The sequence below is a fragment of the Nelumbo lutea genome, chromosome 8, assembly GCF_056320005.1.
Source record: "Nelumbo lutea isolate HS-2025 chromosome 8, American lotus-T2T, whole genome shotgun sequence".
NCBI classification, from domain to species: Eukaryota; Viridiplantae; Streptophyta; class Magnoliopsida; order Proteales; family Nelumbonaceae; genus Nelumbo; species Nelumbo lutea.
In genome coordinates this window covers 14,246,820-14,261,046 of record NC_142691.1, presented here as the reverse complement: position 1 = coordinate 14,261,046, position 14,227 = coordinate 14,246,820, and the positions used below count along the sequence as shown (strand labels likewise).

General features: G+C 38.5%; 1 protein-coding gene and 1 pseudogene across 2 annotated transcripts; one reads left to right on the top strand and one right to left on the bottom strand.

Annotated features, from left to right (window-relative positions):
* Positions 1-3,473: 3,473 nt before the first annotated feature.
* Positions 3,474-7,275, top strand: LOC148842885 (putative pentatricopeptide repeat-containing protein At3g08820). The gene has a single exon (XM_088957196.1). It carries the CDS (start codon positions 3,548-3,550, stop codon positions 5,444-5,446), a length of 1,899 nt encoding a protein of 632 aa, XP_088813322.1. The 5' UTR covers positions 3,474-3,547; the 3' UTR covers positions 5,447-7,275.
* A 5,591-nt stretch (positions 7,276-12,866) lies between these two features.
* LOC148842884 (MAPK kinase substrate protein At1g80180 pseudogene) lies at positions 12,867-13,882 on the bottom strand (annotated as a pseudogene). The gene has a single exon (XR_016103202.1). The product of XR_016103202.1 is annotated as an MAPK kinase substrate protein At1g80180 pseudogene (transcript).
* Between the last annotated feature and the right edge of the window lie 345 nt (positions 13,883-14,227).

The following is a 14,227-nucleotide window of genomic DNA, read 5'->3' as shown; positions in this document are numbered from 1 at the left end:
CCGCGGGCGGCACAACACGAGCTATCATGTCGGACCGTGGGCGCTAAACAATAAAGGGGAGAAATATTCTCCCAATCTTTTTTAAATTTATTTTTCCTAATTTCAACAATACATTGAAATCGTGGATTATTTCTACATTTTGCAAAACAATCACTAATTACCATTAATTGATAAGGTAAATTACAACTAGTTGGATAATAAATTGTAGATAATTCATTAGTTGCATCATAAAAATGTTTTAAAAAATCTCTTATACAGACTGCCATTTCCTAGTCTTCCTCAAATATCATATCAGTAGGCAACTTTAAATATAAAAATCAAAAGGAATTTGTTTATGAGATATACAACTTGCCATTTCCCAGTCTTCCTTAAATATCATATCATTAGACAACTTTAAATTATAAAAATCAGAAAGAATTTGTTTATGAGATATATGACTTTCTAACATAGAGTTCCACCTATGCTTTACATCTAATTTAAAGTGTTTATATTTTAAATCATAATTTTGACATAAATATTTAAAATTTTGTTTTCTTGCCCCTGAACTTTTTATATATATAATACAATTTCTAATTTTTGAAATATGAGTAGAAATAATATTCAAGACATCTTGAATACATAAATTTAAGATGTGACATGCACATCTAATATAAAATAATTTACCATTTAAGCATGGTTTAATTGAGATTTTAAAATATTTATTGTAGAATCATTATTGATGACATTATCAAAACTATTAGAAAATAATTTATTTTCTACTCCATAAGCATGTAAAGTATTTAAAATACTTGCAGCAATAGTTAGGCCACTATGTGGCCATTCAAGCCTAATAAAACTTAAAATTCTTTTATTCAAAAGTCAATTTTCATCAATGAAATGACCAGTAACACAAATATAACTAATATTAAATTGGGATGTCCAAACATTCAAATTAATTGCAACTTTAGAATTGAGATTTGCTAACAAAGAAATTACATTTTGCTTATATGAATAAAAAATTTTTAAAGCATCAGTTCTTATAGTATTCCTAGAAACTTTTTTGTGTTGCGGGTTTACAAAACTATGCAACCATTTTTCTAGCTTTGGATCTTTAGCTAATATAAATGGTTGTTCCGCATGTACAATATACTTAGCAAGTTCTTGTCTCATTTTTTCTTGTGAATATTTAAAAATGCCGAAACTACTCCCCCTCCCAATCTCTGTTTGGGTTGTTTCTCTCCCTTCATCTTCCTCTCACTCATGTGTGAGAAGATGTCTGCTCAAATGACCTGTACTACCCTTGCTACAATAACTAAAGTTTTTCCTACATTTTTGGCAAATGACCATTTCCCCTTCCCCTCAATATCCTCTACTTTGAAAAATTTCCAAATCAGGCTACTTAGCTTAGAAGCCCTCCTTTTTCCCCTAGTATCTATACCAGGGGTGAAAGTTTCAAAGTTTCACTTCCATCGACATCAATCTCATCAGTGCTAACACTACGATGATGCGATTGAATATCATCCATGGTGAACATGTTGGAGAATCGGTTTTCAGAAGAGCCAACCATTTTATTTTAATTCTAAAAATATAAAAATTAATCTAATTCGACTTACCTGTATTGCCAGTTCAAAATCCCAACTTGATTTCAACGGTTGAAGCCTTTCAACATCCAAGCCTCTCAAATTGAGATACTTGAGCTAGTTGAGCAAGCCTTATTCTTGTTGAAAGTCAAGACTTCAATAAAGTTGAGACTTGAGAATTGGAGAATGCATAATCAAACAATCAACTAATCAGAATTACTCAAATTGCAGAGAATTGAGAATGTATGAGTATGAGAGAGAGAGAGAGAGAGAAGAGATTAAGAGAAATACTGAATTCATTTGATGAGAACGATGGAGGATAGGGCTATTTATAGGAATTTAACATAGTCCAATTGCCCAAAATACCCCAAAAACTAGTTGTTATTTAGTTGTTGTGAGGGGTATTTTGGTCATTGTAAAGTTACTTATAACTTTACCTCAAATGTCCCCTAAACTAGTTGTTAAATAGCTATTGGGGGGGCATTTATGTCATTTTTTCACCCCCCATAAGCAAAACACACAAATACCCCCCCTAATATGGCTGTTTATAGTTGGGGGGGTGGGATTTTTGTAAAAAAACTCCCCCAAAAAAGCTTAAATTAGCCATTGGGACCCTTTAGGGGGGGATTTTTGTAAACCCCCCCCCCAAAAAAAAAGCTTAAACTAGCCGTTGGGCCCCTTTGAGGGGGGGTGACAGCTATATTCCGGGCGGGCCGAGCGCGTCCTGCTACGGGCCCCGTGGGCTATGCTGTGGGTGGCACGATTGTGCCATGCCGTATCGGCCCATGGGCCTCGAACTCCCAACCCAACATGGCATGGACCTCTGTGCTGGGCCTGGCATGGTCCGTGGGCCTTCATGCCGTGCTTGGCCAGGTCGGTCTAATTTACACATCTAGTAGTAGGACATTGGTGCAAGGGAAGAAGGATGTCCGTTTGGTCAAGGGCTAGAACAAAAGGAATAGGGAGGAGAGAGAAAAATTATGGACACGGGGTGTTTTGGGTATTTTTAAACAATGGCGAAAGTGATGGGGTGAAAGGGGGATTTTCAGTATTTCATAACAATGTTTCAACATTGGATTGATGTGGCTGTGGGCCTTGGAGTGAATGGAGATTTGAAATTGGAAAGAATAAAAAACCGTATTTTTCAAATGAGTATAGTGGTTTGGGGGGTTAATTTTTATGCACATGCTTGAGCGATAAATCACACCCCCCCCCCAAAAAAAAAAATCCACTTAAATACTCGGGGTAGTGTCAAGTTAGTACCCGAACTTTTAGACATTTCATTATAATACTTAAACTTTCAAAATGTGTCAAGTTGGTCCCTATCGTTAACCAACTGTCAATTATCTTATGAAAATGTTAAAAAAAACTACCTTTCTAAAGAAAATATTGTTCATTGTCTTCTACCTTGAGACTGAATAGATTATCTTCAAAGAAAAAAAGAGAAAAAAACATGAAATATGATCAAGAGAAACAATAACTAGACAAGAATGTGTTTCAGATTTAAAGTTAGAAGACAATGACTTCATTAGTCTAGAATCTCAAACACCTCAACCAGTTCAAACTCAAGGTAAAAGACATTGAACAATGCCTTCTTTTGAATGGCAGTTTTGATATTTTCAATAAATAACTAACAGTTGACTAACGGTAGGGACCAACTTGACAATTTTTGAAAGTTTAGATACTGCATTGACACATTTGAAAGTTCAAGTACTAACTTAATACTAACCCCAAAGTTTAGGGTACTATTGTAGTAAAGTGAATTTTTCCCAAAAAAACTGGCAATGTAGAAACGGCATCTGTTCCAAACACCACCTAAATTGATGCTATTGGATATCTGGCTGAACCGTTTAAGAAGGTTCAGCCCAGGCTGTTTTGATAAAGTCATAAAACAGCCGAAGTGAACTCCGTATTCAAGGTCTGGTTGTGTACTACCTTTATATTGGTCGAGTAAAGTAGCAAATTTTTTGCCGGTAATACCTGGAATTATGTTGTCAGTGGCTCCCGCCATTCCCAAGTTGAAAAACCGTTTCTCTTCTCATCTATTTTTGCTTAGCTTCTCACGTTCTCTTTCCTGTTGTTCAACCTCCCCTCGCTTCGGCAACTTCTCTCTCCTTCTCCAAGGCCACCCTTCTCTGCCTCGCCTTCTTCAAATCCATGCTCGAATCTATCGATTTGGTGCTGATCAAGACGATCTCATTGCCACCCGTCTCATTGGTCGCTACCCAATTCAAGTAGCACTTAAAGTTTTCCGCCTACTCCGCGAACCCAATATTTTCCCCTTCAATGCCATTATCCGACGCCTCGCAGAAGATGGTCTCTTTGATCATGCTTTCTCCCTCTTTAAATCCTTAAAAGTACGATCAATATCACCTAATGACTTCACTTTTTCGTTCCTTCTCAAGGCCTGTTTTAAGTCCGCCGATGCCCGGCATGTCCAGCAAATCCATACCCACATTGTGACGCTGGGGTTTGATCATGATTCCGTTGTTTGTAATGGCCTCCTTGCCGTTTATGCGAAGGGTGCTAGAGATTTGGTCTCTGGGCGTAGAGTGTTTGATGAAATGCCAGAGAAGGGCGTGATTAGTTCTTGGACTTGTTTGATTGCTGGCTATGCACAGTTGGGAAGGTCGGAGGAAGCTTTGGTTCTTTTCTTACGGATGATTGAACAAGATATAAGGCCTGAAAATGATACTATGGTGAGCATCCTATCTGCTTGTTCCAGTCTCGATGCTCAAGAAGTTCAGAGATGGGAAAAGAATTTCTTAGAACTTGCTAGTAATTTTGATGGTAATACTAACGAATGTTATCATGATTCAATCGATACCATTCTCGTTTATTTGTATGGAAAATGGGGGAAAGTCGAGAAGAGTAGGGAGTTGTTCGATAAGCTCACTGAGAGGGGACGAAGAAGCAGCGTGCTTCCTTGGAATGCTATGATCACTGGGTATGTTCAAAATGGCTTTCCAGTGGAAGCTTTGTCAGTTTTTCAACTAATGGTGGCAGTTGGTAATCCAAAACCCAATCATGTTACTATGGTTAGTGTGCTGTCTGCTTGCGCTCAAGTGGGAGACTTGGATCTAGGGAGTTGGGTTCATGAGTATATGAAAACTAATGGAAGTAAAGATATTGTGGAATCCAATACATTTCTGGCTACTGCCTTAATAGACATGTATTCTAAATGTGGGAGTCTTGGAAAGGCTAAGGAGATTTTTGATCAAATGGTTGCCAAAGATGTGGTTGCTTTTAATGCAATTATCATGGGACTTGCTATAAATGGCAAAGGAGAAGAGGCATTGAAGCTTTTCTCCATGATGGAAGAGCTTGGTGTACATCCCAACGGTGGGACCTTCCTCAGTGTATTGTGTGCATGCAACCACTCAGGATTAGCAGGTGAAGGACGCCAGATTTTTTTAGACATGATCCCTCGTTATTCCATTACCCCTAATGTAGAACACTATGCTTCTTATATTGATCTTCTTGCACGAGTTGGCCATATTGAAGAAGCTCTTAAAGTTGTCAGTTTGATGCCTATCGAGCCTAATGGTATGGTGTGGGGGGCTTTGCTTGCAGGCTGCCTGCTCCACTCTAGAGTAGACTTGGCTCCAGATGTTGCCAGAAGCCTTGTTAAAGTAGATCCTTGTAATTCTGCTGGTTATGTGATGCTGTCAAATGTTTATGCGATTGAACACCAATGGAACACCATTTCTGAACTGAGGGGGATGATGAGTAAGAAAGGTATTAAGAAGCAGCCTGGGTGTAGTTGGATTAGTGTAAATGGAGTTCTTCATGAGTTTCTTGTAGGATCCAGATCGCACCCTCAAATTGAAAGGATATATCACATACTGGATGGATTATCAAAGGAAATAAAGTCATTAGGACCTTAAGAAATTGCAAAGGATCTACAGGAACTCAGGAAGATTGATTGTGAATGTATGATGCAGAAGGATGTAAAAGCATTATAGAGTCCCTCAAATTTCTGGGGACAACCATTATACATATGCATTCCAAACTTGAGAGTTTAGGAGGGCAAAACACAAGATACCCTTTAATGCCATGATCCTGAATCTTTCTATAAATGGTAAAGGAGAAAACATGTAGACACTCCATCCAAAATGAAAGGTTATGTTTACATTTTGGTGTTCGGATCCCTAGGTTTGCTGTTGTGTATGATACCTTAGAATTGAAAGGTGAATTTGCTAGTACCGGACTCAAAACACTATGCCTGCTCTGTGTATTCCCATGCATGTCTGAGTCATTACAAATAAGTATTTGAGTTTTTGTTTGGTACACTTTACCCTGCTGAACCCAATATTGGAGGGTTGTTGGTGGCCTCTGATGAGTCTATATGCAATGAGATGATTGCAAAACTGAGTTTGATGGGAGAGAAACTAATTGCTTGAACAGCTTCGTTGTAGTTAGAGCACTATCAGTGGAATTTGTAGGGTCCATATTATAACCTCAAATTCTAAGGTACAGTGGACGGTTTCCTGATGGAAGTGCAGTCATTAGGCTATGGTTGTTTTATGGGGAATGATGTTATTTACTTGGATTGTAAAGGTAATATTGTTTCTTTGTCCTTGGGCATGATAGGTTACTTTTAAGGAAGTGCAAGATATCGATGCCATCTAAGCTTCTAGAAGTAAAAGTTGCAAAGTAGTCTGGACCCACTATTGGAATGAGGTATCAGATACTCCAACCCATATAACCATTTCTCTTACTCACTTTCAGTGGTCTTTCCATTATTGGTCATGATCTGAAGGTGCAGTTTGGTACATGCATTGTATTCAATGTCTTAGATGCCCAATTATGAAGCCATATTTAAAATGGTCAAATTTATTTTCATGGTTTGTGATCAGGAGAAGACACCATCTCTCTATATTATTTTGTGAAGTGTTTCAGCCTAGAATATCTAAACAAGTGGATATTATCAGCAATTTGAAGGAAAAAATAGTAGTAAGAGGAGATCCTCCAAGTACTCAACATGACATGCTTTCTTGTCTATTGAGGAGGGAAGACTCAAGATGCAGACTGAATGATCAAGAGATTATCATATCACTTAAACTTCTGTCATAAGCTTTAAAAAATGAGGGTGGATCAAGAGGTTTCTTACTTTCAGGTTGGGTAATCTTCAATTTCTTTCTTTTCCTGATTGTTGTGTGATACTATTCTTTTTTGCTAGTCAGAAATTTTTGAAGAGTCAGACGTCATCAAATTATTTGACATATCTCCAGTAATACCACTGGCCTCTTTGAAGAGATGACTGTAACACTACTACCCTTTTTTCTAGTCAGAAATCTTTTGAAATTCAAAGTTTAGTATGGCTGGTAATATGGTGTCAAATTGGACAAAGAGTGGAATCTACTAGCTGACACTTGACAGGATTTGGATGAGTGTGTATATTACCCCTGTTTGCAGGATTTATGGGATTCGCTAAAAATGTATCATGCATTTTTCAGCATGGATTGCTAGAGGCAATGCTTCAAATGATTAGAAGCCAATCATGGATTCTTAGAACTTAGTTCTTTTTCATGCCAGACTCTCCCATCCTATGGTATACTACAAACCTCAGAAAATCTATAACTATAATTATTTTGACAATGTTGCTGTACTCAATAAGAATGCAAACATTGGGAAGTAGGCCCATTTGAATAACTGTCTACATTTGCTTATGGGTACAGTATTATATAAGAAATATGGAGTGTTTGTTCAGTTAGCAAGTACTTTGGAAAGAAAGATTATAGAAGATTTCAGATTCGCAAACTGCTAAGATAAATTTCCTTGAATGTGACAAAGGGAGGTCCAAACAACCAGTTCTACCAAAAGGATGTTACGTATGTTTGACGTCATCCATCATAGCAAGCTGATCACATATCAACAGCTACAATAACAATAAGAAGCCATGTTGCATAAGAAGCCAAGCACCCCATATGATACAGTAGAGTGATGAATGTTGGATTTTAATCTCATAAGAGATTAAATCCAATGGGTTTGATTGGTCAATTACATGAGAAATTGCACCTGTACACTTGTTAAAAAAAAAAAAGTTTTTCTCTTACAAAAACCCAGTTTTGAACTTGTCCCACATTGGAAAATTATAAGTTTTGTTTTCAATATTTCAATAGGAGTTGATTTACACTCCTTAGAATTAGTAGAGGAGAGTATGGGGATTCGATACCGTGCAATGCGCGCGCACGCATGTACGCGCGTGTGTGTGGCGCAATGAGGCGCACTTTGCTCGCCTCTAATTCTAATTTAGAGGCGCTTTAGAGGCGCACTTTGCTCGCAGTGAGGCGCACTTTGCAAGCGCAATGAGGCGCTTGCGATGGGCGGCTCTGGTTTTGGTACATTGATGATCGTTGATCACCATTGATGAGATCAACGGTCACAATTAGATCGGGTGTGATCATGAGGCACAATTCAAAGTTAACAGTCACCAACTGTTAACAACTTTTTAAACAGTCACAATGGTTGAAATTGTGACTGTTCAAGGTGCCTTCTCTAAACCAGCACCTACCTTTTCTTCATACCTCTTCACAAATTATTTAAGGAGCATGAATCACTCCAAAACACACAATTTCGAAATTCACTATCTCTCTCTCTCTCTGTCCGGTCTGCTATAGTCTCACAGAAGGTTTATTGGAGACTCTTCAACTTTGCTGGTTGCAGATTCTCACCCAAGGCTCTGTTGTATCCTGGGAACGAATTTGCCTGTAACCCAACAGCAAACTCAGTAAAATTGAGTGGGGGCAAATAACGTTCTAAAGACAGTGTCTTCAGACGTGCCTCAGAGCTTCTCCTCCTAAGTTACAGTGACCCCATCTTCCCCAACAATGAATAATCCTAATAGGACATTAACTTCATATTTGACGTTGTCTGCCATAACGAGTTGATCATAAACCCCAACAGAAGTGCATGATGCAAGCTCGTGAAGGAGCTAAAAAGTTTTATTGATTGAATCTTTAATGGAAAGTCTGAAGACTATTGACCTTTGCAGGTAGAAAGTGTACTCAGGCTAAAGTGGTCTTCCATGGAAAGCTACTCAGCATTAGGATAAGAATGGACAAATGCCATTACACAATGTTTTCTTTCTTTCCTTCTTTTTGCTTCATGGCCATTACTTGATGTTGGTCCCAATTATCTGGGGTCTTGAGAGGTGTGGATATTGACCTAACCTTTTTTTTTTTTTCACAGAGTGGTCACTCTCAGACTTGAACCCATGTTTTCATACTTGTCCTGGTTAGTGAGGCCAGTATCCTGGTTAACAAGCCTGAGAATGTGAATTCAAGTCTATCCCGGTTAGTTAGGTCAGTATCCAGTTCACCCCTCCCAAGACTCCAGAGAGCCGGACTTATCATTGGGTTATGGCTGTTTTTAGATTTATAGTTTTCTATGATCATCTAATATATCACTTTATGGCTTAGGATCTCTTTGGGAAGGATGAGCCGAAGATTCAGCTAAGCTGGTTCAGCTTCTTTGAAACACTATAGGCTGAAGCTAATAGCCCTTCAAATGAATGGCTGACAACTGATTTGGGTTCTCCAGATTTTTTTCGCCAAACATAGCTTATAGGCTGTCCATGTGGGGGTGACCTCAGAAAGCCTGAAGCCACTGTGCTTCACCCTCCCAACGGGCATTTGAACTTGTCAGGCTCTAAAAAAAGAAAAAAAACTGGTACTGTTTTCATTTTGCAAACCGTTAGTGATTATTATAGGCACGCTTCACTGTTTTCTAATGAAGGGAATTTTATTTTGTGGCCTTTGAACGCCATACTTGAAAAGGTCCTATGAAGCAGAACACTGGTCCATTCATTAAAGAGAATGACTGGAAGCGCTAGTAGAAGCGCTTCGATCTTTTACTTTTAATTGCTTTTGAATTAAATGCTGGCTGTTGAATTAGTCTTTTATAGAGATACTACTCCCTGCCCCATAAAAACTGATCCCTTTAAGAGACCCACATTCTAAGAAAGTTGGCTTTTAATGCATTTCTCATTTACCCAAATTTATTTTTATTAGTGTTCTCACATCATTTGATGTTATAATGGAGAGACAGAGTTAAAAACCAAAAACAAGTCTTTCTGGGAATTGGGATGAAGAGAGTTCAAACTTTGAAGTAGAGAAGAAATGTCAAATGGTCATACTTCCCTCTTCCTTTCTCTTTTTCTTTGAGGAACTCTAGGTTACAGTCTCTAGGCTCTTAAAGGCCTCCATCAAAAATCTTGATGAATGTGCCACAATCTCTTTGGTGTTTTAGTAACAGAAAAATGGATTATAATGGATGCAATTAAGCAACCACCTGATACTATCCTTTGAACAAGCTAATGGAAGCTTGATCATCAGATATCCATCTACAAGAGTTAGTGGGAACTTTCTTCTGGTTGAAACAAGTACTCCTAGTGGCTTAGGGTTCTTTTTCCAAAGGCGCATTACAGTATACTTGAAAACGTGGAGGATTAGATAACGAGGCCCTCCACATGAGAAAGCACAATTATTTTTATGAGTTGTGTCACACCATCATGTGATACTAGCTTGAAGGTAGGGGCAAGTGGTCAGTGACAAAACTATGAGACATTGTAGCTTAAAACGAAATTAGTTGACGACCATTGAATAAGCAAAAAGGAGATGAATGGGAAGTAGTAAGAAATGATTTAAATGCATGGTTTAATAATGGATATGACATTAAACAAAAGCCAAACAGAATTCATGTAGTTGACCCGTATAATTAAGATAAGGCTTAGATGATGATAAATTAATTAGATTTAGAAGTTTCAGAAGTTAAAAATAAGTTAGATGTCAAACACAAATAAGTGCTTATCCAATAAATACTTATTTTTAACTTAAGCACTCCAAACATGGCCTAAGTCTATTGCTTGGAGAAGCTTACATGATCCAAGAATCTTTCATGTTATATTGGAGCCCAGCCCAACAGGACCCCACATGTTCCGCTCTCACCACCTTCTGTTTCTGTTCATGGAAAATGTTGGTCTAAACCAGAAAAAATGAAACTCTGGACAGCTAATATCACCTTGAATAAAGCCAATTATAGGATTCACCAAGGGACAATGTCTTGGGATATAAGAATCCACACCACGGAATACTTGGGGGCTTCACAATAAACTCATTCCCTTATGGAGATAGGGATGTAATTAATTTGGCTGGGCTCGGGTTGAGCATTTGTTAGCATTTGAAGGGACCAGCATTAATTCTTCAAATTAGGTACCAGACTTACATCTCTGATCCCTTGCCTCTTAACTGAATATCTGCTATACTGTGAACGGGTGGGTGGCACAACCAACTTAAGTGTAAAAAAGGGATTTGTTAAAAGTTTTAATGCCGACTGCTCCTCCCTAAGACCATTTGGTTACCCATTCCTGATTTATTAAATGATTCTTATTTTGTTTGGGGATTGTTTACCCATTCCTGATTTATTGAAGTCTCCCTATCAAAAAATAAAATCATTGAATTTGAAGTACTACTCTTCTTTCTTAGAAGAGGACATCCTTGGCATGGACCCTAACTTAATTAGGGTCAGCTCGCCATCCTTTGTACTAGCATGCAGTCATGCACATGTTCCATGGGCAATAAGGTGGGAGCTCACCACCTGATAGGCTCCCCCTCAATCATCCAATAGAAATTTTGATATACAATTAAATCATATCATAGAGATAATAAGCCTGTCAGTTTCAGTAGTTTTAGACTTTTAGCTGGGGATGATCAATTGGGTCTGAAAACGACACAAAAGTGAAAGCTATTCGACAATCCTTCTGTTTATCCCTTATCTACCTTGAATTTGGTCAAGTAGCTGAGGTTTTCTCTTTGTTCCACTCTGATTCCATGGGGTTATAAATTGATTAGGCCCCCCATTTTTTTATGGCTTTGAAATCATTACTTTGAATTCTGCTATCACAGTGACGATTGATAAGGGATTTGGGATCTGTTACTCTCGCTTTGTTTATGTAAAGGTCTATGCAATCAATCACAAGTGTTCCATATAAACGAGTTGGGCTCATTTGTGACGAACATCGCACATGATCTCATCAAAAAGGACATGATAGAGTTACAATGGATATGCATTAAACAGAATGAAATGGCGAAACAGAAAGCCGAACCCATGTAATCAGATAAGGCTTAGATGACGATGACGATGCACTACAGAACAAACAGTGGAATTTGGATAGTTGCAGAAATAGTGTTATGAAATGAAACGAATCTTTTCCATTTTGGGTTTTTTTTCTTTTTCTTTCTTTTGGTTACAGAAACGTGTCAAAGTTAAAAACACTTCATTCAGCAATTCAGTGATTATTTATTTCAGCGGTAATCAAACACCAGTCTAAGGATAAGGAGTCAGAAATGGTAATAAAGGGTGATCTACGCAACAGTCATTCGGATCGGATTTGGCTAATGTGAAAATAGTAAATAAAGCTGGTTCCATGCTCAGCTGGATGGACCCTTTTTTTTCCAGCTCTTAGCCATAATAGCAACAACAACTGCCATCGACAATGAGCTGTTGCAACCCCCTAAAGAAGCCCCAAGTAGTGGACTAAAGGTACGTACATCACGGGTTCATTTCAAGTTGATGACCTCCCAATAAATAACCTTTTGTTCTTCTTTCTGTATCAACCCGGGTCCGACTCGAACCCCCAATACATGGACATTGGACAGTACCATACAACATTACAACATACATGGTTCATGGTTGTGCAGCTTGCGCTCAATTCTTCTGGGTGTCAAGACAAGTTGACCCGATCCATAGCCCACCTGAGTTGATGAAACTCATGAATGTCCCCTTTTCTTGAGGAATCGAGGATGATAGATAGACCGGTTTAGGGTTTATGTCCCCAACTTGAATATTATAATCAATTGTTTATTAATTACAGCCCATGAGGACATGAGACCACAAGCTTGCATTCAAAATAAATAAAATATTGTTTTAATGAGGAAAAATGATGAAACCATTGACCCTAAACTAGAAATTTCAGTCGGCCATTGGCCACCTAATTGGTGGACCGGACCTTTCGAAATCCTTAGTCTTCTTCTGTTGATGAATGATCAACCCATGAGCAAACCGTGGGCCACTCCCATCTCCCAGCCCAACCACTGGCAATATAAACCAAATTATTTGGTCCCAACATCAAATGGATGAGATTCTTCAATTGGTATTTTTTTTTAAGATAATACCCATCAAAGGGTTGGATGGGCAGAGTTGATGAGTTGGGGAATTGCAACTGTACAAAATCTAACATCTGCTGGCGGTTACCTACTTATATGGTCAAAACCCACCAAAAGGAGAGAGAGAGAGAGATCTGAATTGAGAGTTCTTTACACATGGAAATCCTTGTTGAAGAACCAAAAACAAAACATAAATGTTGACAAGAATTACATGCAACCAGACTGGAGGAAAATCATCTCTAAGAAGCTCAAAAGAAGAGAGCAAGGACAGAGAAAGAAATTTATATATGCATATGGTTGATAATAACTCTCTGTTTCATCTCATTTGATGAACGATTAACTAGAAACAAGAAGAAAAGGAGACAGATATTCATGTTCAGCCAATTTGGAAATGATCACCGGAGAACATTGACTGTCACCGGAAAACATGGATGAACACTAGGACTTGCGCTTACCCGATTTGGGTCGACGGGTACTCTTTGGTTTTTTGAAAGCGCCACAGAATCCGCAGGCAGAGACCTTAGGAGAAGGTGGGTCGATGACTGGTGACACCTTTCCTGTCCGATAACCCCGTCCTCCATTAGACCTGCTGCGCTCCATAATTCCTGCTGATCCGACACTCTTGCTTTTGGTTAGCTCTCTCATTTCTGCACCCTCTTGTTCGCCTTCTTCCTTCTGCTTCATTTGATCTAATTCTCCTGACAAGAACCTGTCTTCCCATACTAAGCCCGATGAGCCTTGTCTTCTGAAAGAAATTGAAGACCTTTGCAGACCAGCCATGGCTCTCTCTCTCTCTCTCTCTCTCTCTCTCTCTCTCTCTGTCTGTCTGTTTCTGGGGTATGATCTAGAGGCTTCTATGCTGAAAATATGAACTCTAAATCCACATGCTTATTGTTTAGGCTTGGACTATATAGAGAGATGAGGAGAGAGGATGACAAATGAAGAATAAAGAGTATGCCACCCGTATGGTTAAGGAAGAAATCAGAAAAGAAATAAAGGGAAAACAGTAAAGGAGTTGATGAAAAGCAAGGAAGAGGAAGGCAGGAAGCATGTCTGTTGAAAGACATTAAAAAATAAATAAAATTAACATTTGTCTTGTCTACTACTACTACAGCTTCTTGCCCATGAACTTTGACTGGTTCTTTGTCCATTGAAGGCTGACTCGGCAGGGTTGAGTCATCACCCAAAGCTCCCTTGGTTTGGTTTAATGGAAAAGCTCTGGGTGGTTGCCGAAATTTCTGAGTAATCTTGGTGAATTAATTGACCCATAAACATGAATAAACGAACCTTTGTAATTTGCATTTAAAATCCGCATCCAATCATCAAAATTAAATGCATAGATTATTTTTCTTGCTCATGTGCATACATGTGATCATGCACCCTCTCTCTCTCTCTCCGATGTGACATTGTACCCTCTACAAATTACAAAGGCATCCTATACCACACATCTGGAATATTATGAGTAAGACAACTAGACTGGCAGATATAAGATTACATCTG

Excerpts from the sequence above, each read along its gene's own strand:
- LOC148842885 (XM_088957196.1), top strand. The coding sequence starts at position 3,548 with ATGTTGTCAGTGGCTCCCGCCATTCCCAAGTTGAAAAACCGTTTCTCT.